At 46.5% G+C, this 22,543-nt stretch overlaps 1 protein-coding gene across 2 annotated transcripts; it reads left to right on the plus strand.

The window, feature by feature from the left end:
- Positions 1–469: 469 nt before the first annotated feature.
- UTP25 (UTP25 small subunit processome component) lies at positions 470–21,420 on the plus strand. 2 transcript variants are annotated; one of them, XM_045188321.3, is made up of 12 exons: positions 470–671; positions 1,486–1,525; positions 2,126–2,381; positions 4,085–4,261; positions 6,142–6,230; positions 7,414–7,824; positions 9,800–10,019; positions 11,638–11,840; positions 13,263–13,445; positions 13,579–13,691; positions 14,671–14,916; positions 20,386–21,420. In XM_045188321.3, the coding sequence occupies exons 1-12, from the start codon at positions 565–567 to the stop codon at positions 20,627–20,629; spliced, it is 2,289 nt and encodes a 762-aa protein (XP_045044256.2). In that variant the 5' UTR covers positions 470–564; the 3' UTR covers positions 20,630–21,420. The 2 variants fall into 2 exon arrangements, with proteins under 2 accessions (XP_045044256.2, XP_024408062.2); XM_024552294.4 differs by having other exon boundaries at positions 4,088–4,261; positions 20,386–21,417.
- The last annotated feature ends 1,123 nt before the right edge of the window (positions 21,421–22,543 follow it).

Consider the following 22,543-nt stretch of genomic DNA (forward strand, 5'->3'; position numbering starts at 1 on the left):
GTCACATGAGGAAGACTTAGGTTTCCATCTCCTCTCTTGCTAGTGTGTAAACTTTTCTAAACGTCAGTTTCCTCATCTGTGATATCAGACTTATTAGGAAGATCTATTTGTGTAGTGTCGAGAGGATGAAGTGAGTTGTGTGGGCACGCTTAGATATTTGTTGGTATTTTTATTAAAGCATAATATAAAGTCACTGCATTCAACCATCTCCTCTGCTACGTGTTTATTCAGGTTGAGTGCCACATGAAAACAAAAGCGCAAAGCACGCCCACCCATTTACTCAACCCTGGCAGCCCCGAGCCTATCTGCCAACAAACCCGCCTAGGTCTCGGAGAACAATTGGGCACGTGTGCCTGTGCTTCCAAAGAGCCTCCCCTAGGGGGCAGAATGGGAACCAGGAATTTCTAGCGCCTGTCGTACAAGCGCGACGTAAAGTGGATCTGCTTTACGGCAACCTGTTTCCGTCGTAAAGTGGTGTCAGAGATTCCACGCTAGTGAGTAGAAGGGACAACCTCTGCGGGGGATAACGTGACTTCTGAAGGCGGACAGACGTGATTTTTCATTATGGGTAAACGGAGGAGTCGGAGCCAGAGCCAGCTGCTCAACACCCTGACTAAAAAGCAGAAGAAGCACCTTCGGGATTTCGGCGAGGAGCATCCCTTCTATGACAGGTATGGAGGGGCATGGCCCGGGCCGGAGCTGCCAGCGCCTTTTCCGGGTCGGAGCCCGCGTCTCCTGGGCTGGGTCCGCAGGTCTCCCCTGGGGTGGTGACGGGGCTGCTCCCCCGTCTCCGCACGGTTCCCCAGCGCCCGCATTGCTCAGGGTCGGGCCCCGCGGGTGCTCATCTGGGCAGGATTCTGGCGGCCACCCGCCCGAGATGTGGTTCTGCACGGGTCTTCTCCCGTTTGGTGAGCTCCTAACGTGGGTACCAGAACACACTCCCGCAGTGCGGGGTGTCGGCTGGGTTTTTATGGTCAGAGAGTTTCTAGATTGACTTTTTTGTTTTCTTTAAAGAATCGCTTGGGACCTTCGACATCTTTGATCTATCCAGTTAACATCAGGGAGGAAACTGATGTGTCGGTAGTTTGTGGGTTCCTCAGTCAGTGCCCAGGCTCTCAGTTATGATCTCAACGCCCCACCTTTTTGGGCCACTTTATCTGTAACTTAGAGGGATATTCTAATTAAGAAATTTGCTAGAAAAGGTAAACCTGAGGTTTTTTATTTGCCAAATATAGCCATCTTTGGCATGAGAGCCAGTTGTGTGACTCTAGTATTTGACATGTGACCTCGTGAAACTTTTTGTCATGTGTTATCTATTTGTCATATTCTAACAATCTCCGTGCTAGTGCATTTGTTGTTTTTACGTGACTGTGGTTGTAACGTGTTTATAACGGTATATCCTGCCACTTTCACTTGTAGTTGTGACATTAGACTTTTTCCTAACTGCTGTATACTTACAGTTAAAAATTACCTGTTTCTTTGCAGGGTTTCTGGAAAGGAAGCAAAACCACAGATTTGCCAACTGGTATGTTTCTACCTTCTTTGTAATAGTTGGTTGTTCTTGGGTTGTCACTGTTAAAATTATGTATAATAATTAAGTTTGGCTGCATTTTTCACTGTTTTCTATTTTAGATGTAAGCTGCTATTTTAGTAGTATTGCTTCGTTTTGAATGCAGATGTCTGTTAAAATGCCATTGTGATTACTACAACAGTAACCAGAGTTTGAACTGCCCCGTGAGCTCAGTCTGTTAGGACCTGTGGAGGCCTACCAGCCTGCATTCGTTTGTCCTATTGTAATTCTCCTGTTGCTTCTTTAAATGGGCCACATGTCTGACAAATAGGTTGGGTCCTCTTGTAGCCTAAAGCTTTATATCAGCTTTCTTCCCAAGTAGAAGAGGAGCCGTTTCAAGAAGATGAAGAGGTGCCAGAGTCTTAGCTGGATTAAGTATTTTAAATAAATGTGATGCTGGGCTTGCTTGAATAGAATAGATAGGATTGTATATTTGCAGAAAAGCTAGTTTTTATTTAGGAAAGTCAGCCTGTTATGCTGTTAATCTGATGATAGTCACATGGTCACAATGAGGACCAGTATCATTTTGTTTTTAAATTCCTATTTTCTTTTTAGTCAGAGAGTTCGGATAGTTCAAATTCTGAAAGTGAAGCAGACAGTGAACCAGAACACGTTTCTGGGTACCACAGACTACTCGCCACATTAAAGAATGTTTCTGAAGAAGAGGAGGAGGAGGAGGAGGAGGAGGAAGAAGAGGAAGAAGAAGAAGAAGGCAGTGCTTTAGATGAGGCAGAAATTAACAGTGAAGATGGTGACAGTGATGCCAGGGTGGAGGAAGAGACAGCCGCAGCGTCTGCTGAGATGCAGGAGAGTAAGTGGCTCCCGTGTGGTTCGCCCTCTGTTCTGTGAGCACAGACAGAGTGCCCCCTGGGCACGGTGCCCCATGTTGTGGGGGTGGGATTGGGGGGGGAAGGCATGTGGATCCAAAGCGGAGAGTTTTTAACCTTGTAGGCCTCAGTGATACTCTGAGAGTCTGATGAAAACCTTCTTACCAGGAAAATGCAGAAATAATATTTTTGCTTAGGATTTCCAGGACTTCATCAAAGTTTCCCTGAATCCGAAGAAAGAGAACATAATTCTGCTTTTATGATGGTCCCAGTTTATTAGAGAGATTATCATTCCTCAGAGAAACCTAGTTTGATGGAAAATAGGCACAAATACACAAAATTTTTCAAGAAGCAAAAAAAATTTCCCAGGCAAAAAACTATGCAGCAGCCAGAGATATGGTGTTGAAGAGATATTGAGTGCTCACACACTGCCAGGGAAGGCGTCAGAGGGGAGCTGGGATTGAAAGCCTAAAGGACCCTTTTCTCACTGAGACTTCTAGGTGACTCTTTAACTGTAAAATCAACTTTATTGAGGTATGAATAGCGTGTAATAAAGTGTACCCTTTTAAGTGTATAGTTCAATGAATTTGGAGAAATGTATACATCTGTTATTACCATCACAATGAAGATTCCAGAACATTTCCGATACCTCCAAAAAGTTCCTTCTTGTCCTTTTTACAGTCAGTGTCCCATCCCTGGCATCAGGCAACCACTAACCTACTTTCTGTCACTGTAGATTACTTTGGCCCGTGCTAGAAATGTATATAAACGGAAGCATACAGTATGGACCTTTTGGGTCTAGCTGCTTCGGCTCCTCATCTTGTGATTCATCCATTTTCGTTATTAACTCGTTACTTTCTGTTGCTGGAGTGGTACTTCATTGTCTGAACACATCTGGGAGACTTTTTTTTGTCTCACTGTCTTAATGCCTGTACTTTAAAGTGTCGCACACCATTCTTAGTATTTCAATTCATGAGTTCTACTAGGATAAAAATTAATTGCCTCAGACTGAGGGCGGTTTTTGTTTTGTTTTGTTTTTGTTTTTCTCTCCTGTTCTGGATTTTTCAAACTGAAGTTGTTTTTTTAAATTATAAAAGTGATACATATTTACTGTAAAAATTCAGGAAGGTGGTATAGTTAACCTTTATCCCCACCACCTAGAGATAACCACGTTTACCATTTTATATAACCTGCCGGACTACGTTTTCATGGATGTAATGTATAAAAGTGGAAGCATGCTCATGTATTTGTGTATATTTGTATAATGGTCTCACGTATTTCTGTTACTTAATTTTTTTTCTTTAATAATATACCATGCACATTTTTCCATGTGTGCAACTGGGTTCGCATTAGCTTCTTAATTAGATAGTATTCCACTGTAAATGATATGTGGTAATTTAATTATCTATCCCATTCATAGAAAATGATGGAGTCACTTTTCCCAGTTATTTCAAAAAGTCCACTGCTGATTTGAACATTTACATGTACGTCTCAGTGTACTTTGTTGGAACCGAGTCAACAATTAAGCTGAGTTTTGAAATTTGTTTTTCATCTGAATTTGCTTAAAAGTAAATAATGGCAGTGAACATCAGTGTTGATAATTGGCTAAGGAGTTAGATTTTATTTGTCAACAGAAGTAGGATTGCATTTATGATTAAATAATTTTACAAAATGTTTCTCAAAATTGGAGGTAAAGTCTTACCTGCGGACCCTGAGGGAAAAGATGGGGACGAGCCACCTGGCACATCACACCAGGAACCCCCGGAGGAGTTTACAGATACAAAACATGAGTCACTTTTCAGCCTGGAAACCAATTTTCTCGAGGAGGAAAGTAGAGGCAACTGTTCTCTGAAAGCATCACAAGGTCAGAGCACAGTATGTATTGTTTGAATTCATCAGGTGCTTAGTACAGGGCTTGTAGGATGATACACCTTAACTCTCCTGTTATTGGAATGAGTGGCAATAAAAACAGATACTCCAGCAGCTAGATCAAGAGCTGGGAAGAAATACCTCTCAAAGGTATTTTGTGCTTTTCAGTGGCTAGGTGGTATGGGGAGATGGGGTGATGGGGAAGGCTGTTTAGGAAAACAAACAGCTTAAAAATGGTGGGAGGGGAGGCTCATTTCCCAGGCCTCACATTTCCACAGTTGGGGTCAGGGGAAGACTTCTGGTTTTCTTCCCAAGTAGGGAAGGAAGAGGAGAAATGCTTTACATTTTTCTACTTTTCACTTGCTCTTTTTTGTTGGAGCAGTAGTTTTCCAGATTTGTGAGACCCACTAACTAATCTTTCTTATTACCATGGAGTGCCTGAGAAGCCAAAAAGCTCCACTCACTCTCCCCAGTCTCCTGTAGCCTCTTGGCCGTGCCTCTGTCTAAATGTCAGTCACTTGGGCAAGGGCTGCCTATGGTACACTCAGCCAGGTCTCTGTTATCTCTCTCTCTTTCTCTTTTTCTCTGTTTTTTGTCTAGTTCGTTGGCCTGCAGCTGAGTAGGCAGGCCAGAGGTTGGTCTTATTTTGTATCTTGATTGCCTTTTTTTTTAGAGGGAGGGGAAGGAGGAAGAAAGAGGGAAACATCAACGTGTGAGAGATACATGGTTGCCTCTCACACTCCCTGACCTAGGAACCTGGCCCACAACCTAACTTGGAATCTAACCAGCGACCTTTCGGTTTGTAGGCTGGCACTCAATCCACTGAGATACACCAGCCAGGGCGTGAGTGCCTTTTTTGGTCCCAGTGCTGTTCTTCAACCCAGCTCTACCATTAATGAAGCTGAAATTTTAATTTGTCTCATTTGGTTCTGCTTGTCATTATAGTAGAGAGGGAGAAGCAGAGGTAGAATTTGGGCACAAACCTCATTCTAAACCATCCAACCTTAAAAACCTGAAGGTAACATTAGGAAGCTTAACTGTCCTAAAATGTCTTTGGTTGTTTTGTCTGAACAGATACATTAGCACCTAGAATTCGTATGTCCTATTGCTCATGCTTATCTTGGGTATTAGTACAAGTTGCATTTGAAGTTTTACCATTTGCATCCTTGAATGGTTCGTTTAACTTTGCTCTGCTTCTTAATGAGGGGACTGGAAGAGAAGGTTGGGAGGCCAGATCAGAGCACTGAAGGTAACCCGAGTGCAGGCACTACCAGGTGGATTGTTCGCTCAACTCAGCTGAGTATTGAGCATTTCTATGTGTCCTGCAGTGCACGATGAATCAGACAGGCCGCCTGCCCTCGGGGATCTTACAGTCTGGTGGAGGAGATAAGACATGCTCACGTGTTTGTGGAGGTGGTGGCTGGGGAGGCTGGGTTGGGGACTGTCTGTAGGGGCCAGGAGTGGCCTCTTGGTGGAGCCAGCACTGTGCCTGACATAGTAGGCTCCTGAGAAATAATAACTTATTGTACTGATACTATTCAGATATACAAAAAATGAGGTAAAGGAGAGGATCGAATTTTTAATTGAAGGAAAGCCACCGAGGCAGAATTTGAGGGCCATATAACTCAGAAATTCAAATTTCAGAATGAGAAGTTTCTTCACGGGTCTTTGAGCTAGGAAGTAATGATTAGAGAAATGCTTTAGGAAAATGAACCTGTCGGAAACTTGCAAGCTCTGAACTGGGAGAGAGGATGAGGAAGGTAGATGGGGAAAGGGATGAGTTAACATGAAAAACAGCATGACCTTCACAGGGGAAGACCAAATCGTGCCTGCCACTTCCTGCAAATGTTCTGACATTCTTTATTTCTGCATTAGATCCATTTCTACAACATGTAAACAAAGAACTGAAAGAAAAACAAATTCAGGCTGTTGCCACAAATCCCAAAACTACCCACGAGCTAAAAGTAAGTGCTGCTTGGCCATCTCGGTCACAAGGAAGGAAAGCTCTAAGAAAAGCAGTGGTCTTGGGTTTTAGCGGTCTCCCCAAATATAGGATATACACCAGCAGTAGACGGCTTGATGGGGGAGCAGGGCGCAGGGAGGCTGGGGGGGCCTCACGGGGCACAGGTGTAGCATGAAAAGGCGCTGTGGGAGTGTGGAGCCAGATGAAGTAAGAGTGTTTTGTAGACCAGTACACTGGGGTCGAGAGCGGCATCTGTGAGGGGCTGTTTCGTGACCTAACGCAGAGTAATCTACCTGGTTGGTCTTCACTGTTCTCATCCGTTCGAGGGGGAGAGTAATGCCTACCTCAGATAAAGTGATTTATTGACTAATACATAGAAAGTGTTCAGTAAAACAGTAGCTACTGCTGTTGTCCATTCGTTTGAAATATCAGCTATGGTTCACAACTAAATTACTCAAATATGGAGCAGTTTTTGCTTTGTTTTCCACCAATTGATGCTGTTCATGAGAGTTGGTCATACTTTTTTAATTGGAATTTTTATTGGAATAACAATTAGCGATGCAGTTACAATAAATAATATGAGGATGCCTCGTATGTCCTCTGCCCAGTTTTTCCCACTGGTAACATCTTACAAAACAGTAGTACAGTATCACAGCCAGAAAGTTGACACTGATGCAGTCTGCTCATCTTATTCACATTTCCCCAGCTTTGCTCATACTCTTTTTTGTATATATTTAGTTCTATACTGTTTCATCACACAAGTAGGTTCCCCTACCCACCATCATACTCAAGATGCAGGATACTTCCGGTACGATAAAGATCCCCGGTACTTCCCCTTGCCGTTTCAGAAGCATGCCCACCTCCCTCGTCCCATTTCTAATCATCGGTCCCTGAGATCTAGATCAATGGGGTAACCACTAATCTGTTCGCCACTTCTAGAATTTTGTCATTTCAAAAGTGTTTAGAAAAGATTGGGGGGATCATATAACCTCCCAGAACCTCAGCGTTTCCTGCACCATGAGAAAACAGCATTTACCCTGCAGGGTTGTTGTGAGGATGAAATGAGATGACCTGTAAATCGTGAGGGTCGTGGTAAATTACGAAGTGCTCTGCGAGTCTAAGGCTGGAGTGTAAGGCGTCCATAATTCATTTCTGACAGAGCTCTTGGTCTTTCTCTCCTCTAGTGGCCCATTCTGGGTCAGCTTGTCTTTTCATCCAAGTTTCAGAGTTTGGAAACATTTAAGCCCCCAAAGGACCTTGACGTAAAGGCACTTCACCTCCAGAAGCCTCTAGAATCCACCTGGACCAAGACCAACAGCCAGTTTCTCTCTGGTCCCGAAAAATCAACTAGCCCCTTCACACCCCTCCAGAAGGAGCTCTTCTTAATTATGAATTCTTACCGGGACTTGTTCTACCCAGAAAGGACTGCCCTGAAGAACGGGGAGGAGGTCCGCCACGTGTACTGCCTGCATGCAATAAATCACGTCCTCAAAGCCAATGCCCAGGTGCTTGGCAACAACAGCAGACGCCGAAGCCAGAAACTTGGGGTGGGTGACGACGATGACTTCAGGGACCAAGGGCTAACAAGGCCCAAGGTGAGTGGCAGCAGGAGAGCTTTGTGCTGAAGAAGGAGGCTGCAGGGCAGTGCCCTGTAGGTGTCTGGTACTTATCAGGTACTCAGGTTCTTTAATGAGTAGAGATATGAATGCGTCCGACAGTGGACATATCCGATGTACTGTGTAGGTCAGAGCTTTGCTGCAGACGGCTCAGTGGACTGTTCCTAATGGTGGCTCTGCCTGGAAGCCTGGGCATAGGAGGTACCTCCTGGTAATTCTCCGTTAAGATAAACCCTGAATGTACATAAATAACATCCCTTTATAAATCTGCTCTTTGTGATTGTACAGCTGGATGGGGCCTTAATGAGCCTCTTATTTAATCCCTACAATGTTACAGCTCTGGGCCGAGACCAAGATCTGTAGGGGCTTTGCTAGAGAGAACCGGGAGAAGACTAGCAGAAATGGGACAAGAACCAGAGGTTTTCTTCACTAAGCCACATAAATATGTAAACCTTGGAAAAGAAAAATTCCTACCTTTTCCATTCTATAGTTACTCCCGCTTAATGTGATGATTGCATTTATTTGGGCTTATAAGCTCTAGTGGATTTAGGGCTTTGATAGAAATGCCTTTTATTTATTATTATTATTAAAAACAATTTTTTTTAAGATTTTATTTATTTTTAAAGAGCGGAGGGGAGGGAGAGAAACATCAATGTGTGGTTGCCTCTTGTGCGCCCCTACTGGGGCCCTGGCCAGCAACTCAGGCATGTTGCCCTGACTGGGAATCAAACCAGTGACCCTTTTTCCCAGGCTGGCGTACAATCCACTGAGCCACACCAGCCAGGGCATCAGAAAACGCCTTTTAATTCTACCTGTACTTTTCGCGATGTTACAGAGCTAGATCTTATGTTGGCCATCCCTCCTCCCCCTTAGCCCATGTCGCTCCATATTGAAGAAACCTCATTTTTTTAGATTGTTCTAATTGAGCTTAACAGGATCTTCCAGTCTTCATACTATGTGGCTCTTAGAGTTTCTTAGTCCCACCCCCTTGTTTGATAGCTGGGGACACCGCAGCCTAGACACCGTCTTAGTTTCACAGCTGGGCCAGTAACGCAGCCACCTTCTCTCTGTGTTCACGGTGCTTGCAGTGAGTCACTGTCCCGCGCTGTTGTCTTTCTGAGGAACTACCTCAGAGTCTTGACCATCAGGATTATAAGACTACCTGTTTCCATGTAGAATTGCAAAAAAGAACAAGAGACAGGTTACCCAGGAAGCACACTTAGAATCTGGTGAATTGCATAATCTGATTTGGGTTATTTCCACTGGTTGTAAAAACGTAGTTAGAAATTAATCAGTTATTAAGCACCTTCTGTTCTTTTTCTATCAATAGTCATAACTAAGCATTTTAGGAAATATTTGGAAAACTAAGTCCTATATTTCCCATTAAGATACGATCTTATTTCAGAAATGCTTTGTCATTATTTCTGAAAAACGTACTACAGAATGTACTAGAAAAGTAGTGATGCGATAGTCCTTTCCCTTACCAGCTTTGTTCTCTACTTGTTACATCTAACTCATTTTTTATTTGGCATATATTTGTTCTTGGGTTCCTCTGTGTAAAAATACAGTACTGAGTTTTGTGAGTGACAGGAGTGAGTCACGTTCCTTGCCCTCAAAGAGCTGATGGGTTTACATTGTTGAGTTTTTGCTAGTAGACTCCTCTGTTAAAGGCATTGACTTAGCCTAAAAGGTATTTCCAAATTCTGCTTGAGAACTGCCTCCTGTGGAACCATGAGATTAAAATCCACAGAACATGGTGATGTGGGTATGACAGATGCTCAGCTTCTAGGACTAAGCCAGGTTCCATGCAAAGAGGTTGACATGGGTGTGGTCCCTGTCTGGGGCCACTGCTGTCCAGAGGGCTCTTGAGCAACACGTCCTCAGCAGGCTCACCTCGAGCTGCCTTTCCTTCCCAAAGGTTCCCTGCCCAGGCTGCCCATCGCTTCTTCCACAGGTGCTAATAGTGGTCCCATTCCGGGAAGCCGCTCTGCGGGTGGTACAGCTCTTCATCAGCCTCCTTGAGGGCGACAGCAAGAAGAAAATAATTGTGAGCAACAAAAAGAGGTTTAACGGAGAGTATGGCTCAGATCCCGAGGAGAGGCCACCCAACCTGAAGAGGCCTGAGGATTACGAAGCTGTGTTTGTCGGCAACATCGATGACCACTTCAGGATCGGTAATTCCTCCTTGTCAAAACTGAGACCCCGAGGAGCCTGAGGTGTGCGTTGCGCAGAGCTGGGGCCCGAAAGCCTGGAGTTAGGCATTCTTTCGGCGGGTCACTGACTCCGCCGCCTAACAGAACCAGAGTGCAGTTGAGACGTGCTGTCTGCCGGTGGGGCGAGTCTCGCCGAGGCTAATGGGGTGGAGCGTCTCTGAAGGCACACGGAAACACGCACACTGCAATGGACGTCGCAGCACCCCCACAGCTGCAGCACAGTCAGTGCTACAGGAGTTCCCGGGGAGCGGGAAGTGATGGGCTGAGGGGCTCGGTCTGGGGAGACTGAGTAAACTGAGCGTCTGCATAATGGTGGCCTTCCCTCCTGCCTGCCCTGCAGAGTGCTGCCCCTCCATTATCGCCCCACAGACTGACTCCCACTCAACTTCTCACGCTTTTGCTCGTCTCTCATTCAGCTCCCACATACTTGGTTGGTTGTACATTGATAGCGTAAAGTTCTTCGAAAATGTTCATAAGTCATATGCTCATTCATCAAACACTTATTAAGCATCTACTGCGTGCCAGGCACTATTAAGAAGCTGGGGATATAGAAATAAACGTAGTCCAGCTTCCTGTGGACTTCCTGTGAAACAGACAATACAGAGTGGTGACTGTTAAGATCAGAGGATGCAGTGGGTGTTCTGGGAGCATTTAACACTCTCTTTACCCAGCATGGGCACAGGGTGGTTAGGAAGGCCTCCTGGTGGAGGTGCCATCTGTACTAAGTTGAAACCTGAGTAGGATTTAGTCAGTTACTAATGGAGGTGGTCAAAGTGGAGGCAAAGGTTTCAGACAGGAAACTACGTGTACAGAGCTTCAGGGTGAATAAGCTGGGTGTGACCTAATATTCACACAGGCTTCAGCGTGGCTGGAGTGTAAGGTGCAAGGGGATAAGAGCTGATGTTCAGTTTTAAATGTGTACAGGTGTCCAGCAAGCTGCTGACATGTCTTACCAGTCTGGAACTCAGGAAAGAGAGGTTGTGAGAAGGTGACGTTAAAATCATGGTTAGTGAGTAAATTTCCCCAAAGCTTTATGTAGGGTGAAAGTAGAACTTGAGGGTGAATCCAGGGATTTGTGAAAGAGCTATCTGGATGTGGAAAGATCAGTGACAGCCAGGCCAGTGATAGAAGTGGAAGTGAGTGATGGAAATCACCAGTGAGGAAAAGAACATTTCATGGAGGGTATGTTCAAAGTAATGCTTATGCATCCATGACAAGAAACACTGAAGTGCCATTGGATTGGTAACCGAGATCCATTGGTGACCTCAGCAAGAGCCATTTCAGAGTCCTGAGCATCAGAGGCCACATTGTGGTGCATTGAGGAGCAAGTGGGAGATTTCAAAGTAGAGACAATTTTCTGGAAAAGTCTGATAGTGAAGGAAAGGAAGAGAGTGGGAGCTGGAAGGGACCACAGGTGCAAGGAGGGGTGATGATGATTTTAATGATCAAATCAATTTGAGCATGTTTATGTGCTAAGGGGAGAGATTTGGAAGTAATACGGGTAGAGGTGCTTTGAGGGGGTGGAAGCTAATGGCTGGGAGTAATGGATGAACTGATGTGTACTGGCTGTTTTCTGTAGGCGTGGCAATACTTCAGAGAAGCGTCCGGCTCTATGCCCCTTTTTACTCCTCGGACATCCTCATCGCCTCCCCTCTGGGCTTGAGGACCATCCTTGGTGCAGAAGGGGAGAAGAAGCGAGATTTTGACTTTTTGTCTTCTATTGAGCTGCTCATCATCGATCAAGCTGACATTTACCTGATGCAGAACTGGGAACATGTCCTGGTAATGGCGGTCATTCATGTTTAGAGGGACAAGAGACTCAGTGGTTCAAGTCCTACAGGGTTATTTAAGTCCAGATTAAATTGCAGCTAGTTTGGAAACAGGGAAATAGTCCACATTTCCTAATTTGAAATGAAAAATTTTGTCCCCTCTTCTACCCACAGATTGGTCAGTAAACTATCCAAAGAGACAGAAATTCTTGGCAGTATTTTCAAATCTCCAGAAAAGACCTCTTCCCCTGAAAGACTTCTGCTGATAGACCACTCTAGTGTGGTTGGGTGGTTGACCGTCCTCCCCACTAGCAATGTCTTTACCTGACCTACTTCCTCTCACAGTTTATGCCCATTCCTTTTTGTTTGGCCTTCAGTGGAGTTGGGAAAACATCGCTCAGGATTTTTTAACGTGCATCTTGTTTTGCCGAGAAATGTAGGCTGCCTTCTTCCCCCTACTGTAATTTGTGCAGTACTTTTTATCTCCCCCTCTCCACATACTCTGTGCTGTTGTCAGTTTTAGGATGAAAAACCTGTGCTTTGGAACAACCCTTAGCACAAAACTATAGGTTTGTGTTTTAAGGCACATGAGTGCTTACTTCCTACAGCCCCAGGGCTTGCAGGGAGTTTGGGACGTGTAAAGGGAGTTCTTACTTATAAAGTGGGGGACAGATTTGTAGTAGTCGTTACCCTTCCACATATATTATAAGGTAAAAATACAATTAAAATGGAAAAGCTGTGTCAATAATTGTCATAGTCTCTTTATCCTTACCCGAGGACATTTTTTTTCATTGCTTTTAGAGAGAGAGGAAGGGAGAGATAGAAAAGAGAAACATGGATGTGAGAAACATTGATTGGTTGCTTTCTCAGAAGCACCCCAAAGGGGCATCGAACCCACAACCTGGGTATGTGCCCTGACCTGGAATTGAACCCATGACCTTTAGGTCTGCGGGATGATGCTCCAACCAGCTGAGCCCCACTGGCCAGGGTGGCTGTCGTAGTTTTTAATTTGAGGAGAAGATGTGTCAAGGCCCTGGGAGTCTCTTAATGTTTTGAGAACATGCCACCGAAGGCCACTAGCTCTGTTTTCCGTGTCATTTTCCTTTTTGCCCAAGAGGGGACTGAGGAACCCACTGAGTGACCGGGGGGCATTTCAGAAGTTCCTTTTAAAGGACTATGTCTGTAGGTACCATTTTGATCCTCTTCAAAAAGTCCAAGAGGTAGCCGACCTTAGCTTATCTTCTTGTTGGGGTCGTCCGCCTGACTACGGACAGGTCACTCACTCATCCGAGCCTCAGTTCTTCTTGTGATTTGGGGGATGATGGTATGTACTCTACCCATGGGGTTCAGTGAAACGATAGACTGGAAAGACGCTTAGCAGTGCCAGTTGGTGATGCTCAGTATATGGTAACGGTAGTGTTATTTCCGGGGACAGCACTTGATGAACCACATGAACCTGTTGCCTCTGGACTCTCACGGGGTGGACTTTTCCCGAGTGCGGATGTGGAGCCTCAATAATTGGTCCAAGTACTATCGCCAGACACTGCTGTTTGGGGCCCTGCAGGATGCCCAGATCAACTCCGTGTTCAACAGGTACTGCGTCAATGTGGAAGGCCAGGTGCGTTCTCTCCTCTGGGTACTTGTGAAGTGTTGTGGATTGCTTGGGTCATGAGGTAGGTGGAGGGAGAGGAGGGCATTTGGTCGACAGTGGGGACAGCTTGCCGCCTCATGCTGTCATTGCCTTCTGGCAGGTGGCTGTGAGGAACGTCCCGATGACAGGCTCCATCAGCCATGTGCTGGTGCAGCTCCCACATGTCTTCCAGAGGATGGAAGCGGAAGACCTCGCTTCAGTGATTGATGCCAGGTACCTATCCCTCCCACCCATCAGACTGCTGGGGGCCACAGCGAGGGATTTAGAACTCGGATCCATGCTGGTTTTGTAGGTTACCATTTACCAAATGAGACAAGGTCATTGACCCTAATCGTGCATCGTCAGAGGAGGAAACTGAAGCCCAGACAGAAATGGTGCCTTGACCTAGTGCTCATAGCTAATTAGTGGCAGGGTTAATACAGCGAATAGGGCCCTTCCCCCAGACCGTGGCGTTCTAAAGTGATACTACACTGCCTCATGCTGCAAGGTATCCCCGGTCAGCAACTGAGCTGTAAGCTCCTCAGGGCAAGAACTGTTTTTCCTTTCTTTTCTGTTGTTAAAGATTTTATTTATTTATTTATTTATTTAGAGAGAAGGGAAGTGAGGGAGAAAGGAAGGGAGAGAAACACTGATGTGGGAGAGAAACATCAATCAGCTGCCTCTTACATGCCCCCAACTGGGGACCTGGCCCTCAACTCACTGGGAATCGAACCGGCGACCTTTTGGTTTCAGCGGGACAGTGCTCAACCCACTGAGCCACACCAGTCGGGAAGAACTGGTTTTCTGATTCTCTGTATTTGGCCCCGGTCTCCTCACAGTGTTCAGTCGGGGCCCATGGTAGCAGAATGGTGTGTAGCGTGCAGGAGGCATCAGCAATTACTGCTTGACTGGCTGAGGACAGACCAACAACAGACTGACTGACTGAGTGAATGAATGCCCGGTATGGTTGCATAGTTCCTAGAAACTTTCCGGGAAAACTACGTTATATCTGTTCTTTATGGTGAATGGTGCCGGCACTTAGTTTTTAAATGTGCTCACCAGTGTTGTTCTTAGGTAACCTCTCTGCAGTGAGGAGAGCCACACTGGCCTCTTCGGGGCGGTGGAGGGAGACGGCGACTTGCCGGGGTCCCTCGGTGAGTAGTGACGCGATGGGCTCCAGACCGTTGACTTTGCCCTTTGCCTTTCCAATCAGGTTTAACTTCTTCGTGAACAAGATTTTGCCTCAGTATCGTGACGCAGTCATGTCTCACACGCTCATCTATGTCCCCTCCTACTTTGACTTTGTGCGTCTCCGAAATTACTTCAAGAAGGAGGAACTGAACTTCACGCACATCTGCGAGTACACCCAGAAGTCTGGCATCTCCAGGGCCCGACACTTTTTCCTTCAGGGAGAGAAGCAGTTTCTGCTCCTCACAGAGCGCTTCCACTTCTATAAAAGGTAAAGTAGTGCCGGGTTTTGAGCCTCGCCCCTGAGTGGGGGCTGGGGATGCAGAGCAGATCCGGCCTGCTGCTGGGCATATGGAACGGGGTAGGCTTTGTGGTGTTATAAGATGCTCCCTCACTCTGCCTCCTGCAGAGAAGCCAGAGAGTTTGGGGGCTGGCCGGACTCTCCTTGGGTGGTTGGTCTTCTCCCAGAATGGGCATCGTGGGAAAAGGCTGTGGGAATAAAGGAGTGACTGCAGCACAACCCGCGCATAGATCCGGAGCGGGGCCAGCCCTGCGCAGGGCTCTGTCCGTGGCTGTGGTCGGACACCTCAGGAAAGACAGAGTCACACAACTCTTAACTGGGACAGCACAAGTGAATACCGGGAGGGGAGGGACCTGTCATGGAGGCACAGACACAAAACTGGGGGCTGTGCCATCTGTTGGGAGAGGGGCCGAGCACAGTGTCAGTGTGCTAAAGCTCTGGAGTGTCCTGAGGAGGTAGGCACATGCTTGTGTCCTCACCAAGGAGAGCCAGGACTAGGGGCCCCTTGATGTTTGTGGGAGGCAAAGGTCAGGGGCTTAGAGTTGAATGTGGAAGGGTTTCAGCCTTTGTTTAGCTTTCCTACCCTGTGACTGATAAAATAAGGGAGATTGGCCTTTTTAAAAAATTCTGATGACAGTGTTGGTAATACCGAGCCCTCTGTTACTATTTGGGGTAGTTGCTACCCTTCGTTCCCCCAGTTGTTCTGCTAATTCTCCCTGCTGCCAAATGCAGAAGCCCTGTTTGGACCCTCACCTAGGGAGAGGCTGAAACTTCGTCTGCTGCCTCTTCCTTTCTGATTCACAATAGCGTCCAGTGAATTTAGGCTTTGACTTGACTGTTTTATTGACTCTCAGTGATACATGCTAACAAGGGGCACGTTTTCTCAGAGAATCCCCAGCGTGAGAGCCAGAAATCTTCCAGGCTTTGGAGCATATCGGACGCTGCACTTTGGCATCGCGTTGCTTATATGCCGAGGTTAGGAGGGCGCTCCGCAGACATGCTCTTGTTACCGAGATAGGGAGGCAGGAACCCAGCAGCTTTCCGGGCAGAGCGGGCTGCGGCCACGTGACCTCTTTGGGTTTCCGCTGACAAGGGGATCTGGGAGGGGAGAGCTGAGGAACAACTACAGTTGTGTTTCGTGGGTTTCGTGGGCTCCATCCAAGAGACGCGGCTTTTGGCCACGGAGTGTTAATGAATGTTCGCTTGCTGACATCATGCGCCTGGTTCCAGGCAGTTGCTTCCATTCCTGCGGGAGAGTGGTGCTTTGGGGGAGTTGGTCTCAGCAGGTCTTAAGAGCCCTTGGTTTCCTGTCAGCTTGACAAATGAAAGCAGGCCCTCCCCAGGAAGGGGGTGCCCTGGAGAAGGCCAGGTGTGATTGTCTCACAAGTGTGGATTAGCTGGGATGAGGGCTGCTCTCAGCAAGCCGCTGCTCAAGGAGAGGACGTGATGTCCCACTTAAGAGAAAGAGCTCCTTTCTTAAGTAGGTGCCCTGTCTTACCCTGTTGGTTTATTTACCAACGCGTTTTTGCCTGCAAAGTCATTACAAAGACACACCTAGCGTGACCTAGTGCGTGCCGTTCGCCTCATACCCTACCCCAGGTTAATGGGTGTAGTAGCCCGTGTTGAAGGTGAATGGAAAAAATGTACTTCAGAGTTCTGTAGCTGCTAATTATTGCAGGGTTCCAACTGCAGAATTTTTTGCTTGAGAGATCACCAAGGTGATGACGGGTGTTTTGGTCTGCAGTGCCTTTGTGATTTGATTTTTATTTAACCTTAGGAAAAGGACGTGTGTTTTAAACATTACTATCCAATTCTGAAATTATGTACATATGTTCTCTATGGAAGTAGGCAGTGTTAGAAATGTTATAATTTATTTGTGAGCTAGTAAAAATATTGCAGCCTGAAGATATGTTTTCTTTGGGGGAGATAAAACCAGTAGAATCTTTGAATTGGGTGGGTATTTGGCCCCTCCTGAGGAGAGAGAGGTTCACAGCTCTTTCTGGACACTGTCTGTGGGTTACCACAGCAGGGGGCTGTCAATCAGGGGGCAAGTCAGAAACTCCGGAGGTGGAATTCCTAGAGTTGGGAAGGGCTGCTGGGGTGTTTCAGGGCACCCCCCGCCCTTGTATGAGAACTGGCCTCCATACTCATAGGGCAGGGAGAAACGGAAGAAAAAGGTAGATTGGTAGGTGGCAGGTTTAATAGGCAAGGGAACTTACGTACAAGGCTTGTCTGGGGCGCCCACAAGATGAGCAGTTTTCCACATCTGCCCCCAGGGGTGGGGTGGAGGGATGGGGAGAAAAGGCATACATCTGTAATTGAATAACAATAAAAAAAAAAAAAAAAAAGAAGTTCATGCAGGGTTCCTTCTCGTACCCAGTCTGGGTGGTGTCAGTACTGCGTCTGTGTCTCAGGCTGTATCATTGGAGCAGCTTCTGGGAGCAGGGACGGCAAGAGGAGCACACGGTCCAGAGCACAGGGGAGTGGGGAGGAGCCTCTGATTGCCTGACCTGCTGGTCACGTCTACTTGATGACCTGCCCCAAGAAGCCTGTCGCTTCTAAAAACAAGAATATTCTTTCATCTAACCACAACACCATCATCACACGACTTGGCATTTCTGCATCATCTAATGTATAGTCTCTATTCAGATTTTCCCAGTCGTCCTCAAAATGACCAGTGCAGCTGTTTCCCCCCCTACTCCAGATTCAGTTAAGGCTCATACTTTGCATTTGCTTAACATGTTCTTCTTATCCTAGTTCTCAAATGTCCCTTGGGGAGTCAGTTTTGCTCCCCAAGGGACATCTGGCAATATCTGGAGACATTTTTGGTTGTCACAACTGGTGGGCTCCTCCAGTGGTTGAGACCTGGATGCTGTTAACACTCTGCAGTGCACAGGGAAGAGTTACCTGCCTCAAAAGGTCAGTAGTGCTGAAGAAACGGTGATCTAAAATAATTCTCTTACTTTTTCTTTTTCATGACATTGGCATTTTAGGGGAGTCCGGTCCAGTTTCTTATAGCATGTTCCACAGTTTTGTTGGTCTAGTTGTTTTCTTATTTAAATAAGTGGTTCCCAAACTTTGCTGTACATTAGAACTCCCTTGCAGTCTTTAAAAATCCATATGTCTGGGTGATACCTCAGGACCAGTCACATCACAGCGCCTGGGGCTGGGACCGAGCATAGAAACTTCCCCAGACAAGCAGGGGTTTCACCCTCCAGCAAAGCCTGGGAACCACTGGTTTAGGTTAAACACTTTTTGGTGAGAATTCTACATGGAGGATGTTGGCATCTTCCCACTGCATCACATCAAGAGGCACAGTGTCCATTTATCCCATTTTTGGTGATTCTAAATGAAATCACTTGGTCAAGGTGGGTCTGTTCTCCACCCATCTCTCTGTTGTGAATGTAACTTTTCCGTGTAATTAATAAGTAATCGGTGGAGTGTGTGTTGCATTCTTTTGATGACTACATAGTATTACATAGTATGGATGTATCATTAACCCTCTTCATAGGCACATAGGCTTTCTCCTTCCATTTTATGCCACCATGTATAACAATGCCAAGACCATCCACATGCACACTTGGTGACACAGTCACCTAGGCAATTCCTCAGGATCAGTTTGGAAAGAAACACTTGTCACCTCAAAGGCTGTACACAATTAAAAACTTGCTCTGCATTGCCACTTGCTCCCTCCCATCTTCCCCTGTCTGTCTCTCCCCCAGCACCCAAAATATACAATAATTTATATATTTCACTGGCCTTTTCTGCCAGTGACTTGATTGTCAAAATGGTAACGTCATTGTTTTAATGTCCTTTCCTAGCTTTTTTGTGCTTTTTTCTAATTGTCAGTTGAGTGTAGAGGATGAGATAACTAGTGCTTGCGTCCGGGCACACCTCGCTGTCACACCACTAGCCTGGGAGCGGAACCAGCGGGATTTTGTTGTCACAGTAGTAACCTTCGGCGCACCACCACCTTGTCGCTCCTGCAGCAGACAGTGAGTTCGCGCAGAGCCTGGGTGACATGGGCCTTTCCTCAGTGTCCTGCTCTTCTTCCAGCTCTCCCTGAGGCCTGTACCCCAGAGCCAGAGGGGAGTCTGTCCCCACACTCCTGCCCCTCCCCCTGCAGCCTGCTGCTCCTGCTTGTTACCCACTGCAAGGCTGGAGGTGGGAGGGGCTTCTCTGGGTCCAGCTTGGTTTTAGGCACGCCCTGTTCATTCTGGGCTTTGGAGGTGGGATTTTCTCAGGGTTCTTGCACGCCCGCCATGGCAGCCAACCTCTCATGTCTGTGAGGGGTCTTGGTGGGAAAGAGTGCCTGCTTCTCCATGGTGGTGGCAGACCTCTGCTACATCAGTGGCACCTCGGGCCGAATGGGTTTCCTGTTCTTTCCCCAGGAACAGGCTGCTACTGCTTTTTACTGTGTGTGAGCTGTGGGGATGGATGGAGCTACCCCTCCATTCGGGGCAGATGACCTTTGTTTCACCTACTCTCCCTGACCAGCAGTTGACCTTTGCCCTTCTCCTATTGGCTCTAGGCTTTTGCTTCACAGAAGATAAGGGTCTAGGAGGTTCCATAGAAGGGTTCGTGTCTGTCCCACCAGTGCGGGGGTCTCAGGTCTTCTGTCCTGCCTCCAGCCCTTCTCCAGGGCTCCCAGTGGAGGCCTGTGGAAAGAGCTCCCATGTGAAGGTGAACTAAAGGAGTGTCCGGGAATCCCAGGCACGCTGGACTAGCATCCAAGCCCACTCTGGCCCTTTCAGAATTTGTTAAAAGTGTAGCTGCTTGCTTTCTCCCACTTGGTTGGCCCGACCTTGACCCGATGGTAGTGAGTCCCTGGGGTCTACCCACCCCGCCGAGCAGCACTGAGCAGCAGGGAAAGACGTGCATAGGCTGTTGAAACTAACTGCCTTCCCACAATGCCTAAAGGGTCCTCAGGCGGGATTTTGTAAATGAATGAACTTGGGGCATCCGCCATGGAGTTAGCATGTCTGCAGAGTGACGAGAAAAGGCTCACGGGAACACGCTCACAGTTTTTGCCGTCTGTTTTATGGACCGGCTCTGACCTCATCTTTACAGAACATTCTGTTTTGCCTGGTTGTAGTGAGGATGGTGTTAAATTGTAAGTGCCTGCGTGTGAAGGTTTCTCTGACAGACCTGTAATCCTAGGTCTACTATACTCTCCACCCTACCTCAGTCCGCCCGGGGTAGGCTCAAGAAATGCAATTTATTTTATCATGATCTTAAGCCAGATATTAGGAATTCACATACGTTGTCACAAACATAAGCCCTTCAAGCTCAAATGAGAATAACCTTTGGTCTTACCTGTGCTGTTACCGTGGTCCTCGAGCATGGAGTGGCAGGAGTGAACCAGGCCCCTGCAGATCCCTAGGGAGCCTTTCCATACGTTTTCCCAAGTAGACACAGCCTCTCTTTCCCTCCTACCAGGTACACCATAAAAGGCATCAGGAACCTGATTTTCTACGAACTGCCAACGTATCCCCACTTCTACAGTGAGGTCTGTAACATGCTGAGAGCCACCGCCAGGGGAGAGGAGGCCGCCTGGACCTGCACTGTGCTCTACTCCAAGTACGACGCCCAGAGGCTGGCAGCGGTGGTCGGTGTGGAGCGGGCTGCGCAGATGCTGCAGTCCAGGAAGAACGTCCACCTCTTCATTACTGGAGAGAGATGAGAATTTGGCGTGCTACGTAATGCCTGATTCTGTGCCTTGTGGGCCCAGTTCTGATACTGCTGCAGGAGGAGGACGGCTGCGAGGAAGGCGCACCGGGCAGCGTCCTGTCCGATACTTCTTTCTTTTCAGGTCACACATCCCTGAAAAGTTCATTGCAAACCAATCTCGGTGACTCCCCTCTTTCGGCATTCAGGAGAGAGCAAATGGGAGCAACTCCGAGAAGTCGACAAAGGAAACTTCTACTTGTGAATCTTTTCGTAAGCCACAATTTCATTTATTGTGATTTTACCTCTAAGTTATTATACCTCGTAAATTTTTCAGATTTGCCTATTTCTTTTTGACACTTTCTTAAAGTAAAGCATACATATCTTTGCTTGTGAGAACTGTTATGAGAAATTGGAATACTTCTTGCTGCTGAATATCACTTAATTTTGGATTGCACAGGTTTTGTAGAACTGTATTTCCCCCCAAACTTTTTAAAACTGTAAATATTCTATTTCAATTCAACCTAGAAAAGTACATTCATTCACTGATTTTGTAAAACTCACCATAATAAATGTTTTAGATAAAATACACTCAAAACATTATATAAAAAAATTCTATTTTTTCAAGAAATAATTTTGTAAACTTTTTTAAAACTTTCTCTCTTTATTTCTTTATTATTTATTTCTTTATTTTATTTTTAGACAGAAGGGAAGGGAGGGAGAAAGAGCAGGAGAGAAACATTGATGTGAGAGAAACACTGACTGGTTGCCTTCGCACATGCCCTGACCAGGGACCGAACCTGCAGCCCAGGCATGTGCCCTGACTGGGAATCAAACCAGCGACCTTGCAGTTTGCGGGATGATGTCTAGCCAACTGATCCATGCCAGCCAGAGCAATTTTGTGAAACTCTTGATGTTGAAATACCATCTTCAACATCACCATCTTTATTATTAGTGATTTTTAAAGTCATGTAACAGATAAAAAGGAAGTAGCACCTTTAAAAACATTTTTATTTTGAAATATTTTCAAATTCAGAAAAATTAAAAACACAGAGCCTGAACCATCTGAGAGTAAGTTGCTGACTTGATGGGCCTATTAATCCTTAAAACCACCGAGTGTAGCGTGCATCTCCCATAAACAAGGACAATTTCCTGTCTACCCACAAAACACCCCTTAAATCAGGAAATTGCTGTCAGTACCTCATTACCATCCAATCTTTGGGCCTCATTCAGGTCTTGCCAGGTGTCCCGGTAGAGGCAGTGGGTACGCGCAGAGCTCCATACTGTCTTCAGTCGTCTTGTCTGCACTGTCCTTCACTCTGGAATAGTACCTCAGCTTTTGTTGGCTTCCTTGACCTTGACTCTTCAAAGATTACAGGCCAGCGATTTGGGGTGTTTCCTGTGATTACAGTTGATCTGTGCGTTCTGGCAGGAACAACACAGAAGCAGTGCCGTGTCCTCTCTGCGTCTCATCAGGCGGAGCACAGCCTCCACTTGTCCCCTCACCGGTGACGCTAACTGACCCCTTGTTGAAGGTGGTGTTTGCCAGGCTTTTCCCTGGTGGAATCACTTCCCCCCTTTACTTGTTGATCTTTATCAGCGTAGACGTGCAGTTTCAGCTTCCATTCACTGGCATACGATCCATCACTGTCATTACTTCTTTAGTGCTCAAAGGGTCTCAGGTGGGGCCAGCAGGGGCGCCTTCAAGCTGGAGCCTGAGACGTGCACATGTCCCCTCACGCTTGGGCATTTCTTTATTTTCTGGCACAGAGAGACATTTCAGGTTTGTTTTGCATTTTCCCTACTCCAGCCCTGCAGTGGAAAATTATATTCAAGTGAAGACTTGAGTGCCAGGTGTGCTCAGTACTATTTTTCTTAATTTTTAAAAAATTTTTATCCTCACTAGAGGACACTTTTTCATTGCTTTTAA

Source organism: Desmodus rotundus, chromosome 12 (genome assembly GCF_022682495.2).
Source record: "Desmodus rotundus isolate HL8 chromosome 12, HLdesRot8A.1, whole genome shotgun sequence".
In the NCBI taxonomy this organism is placed as follows: Eukaryota; Metazoa; Chordata; class Mammalia; order Chiroptera; family Phyllostomidae; genus Desmodus; species Desmodus rotundus.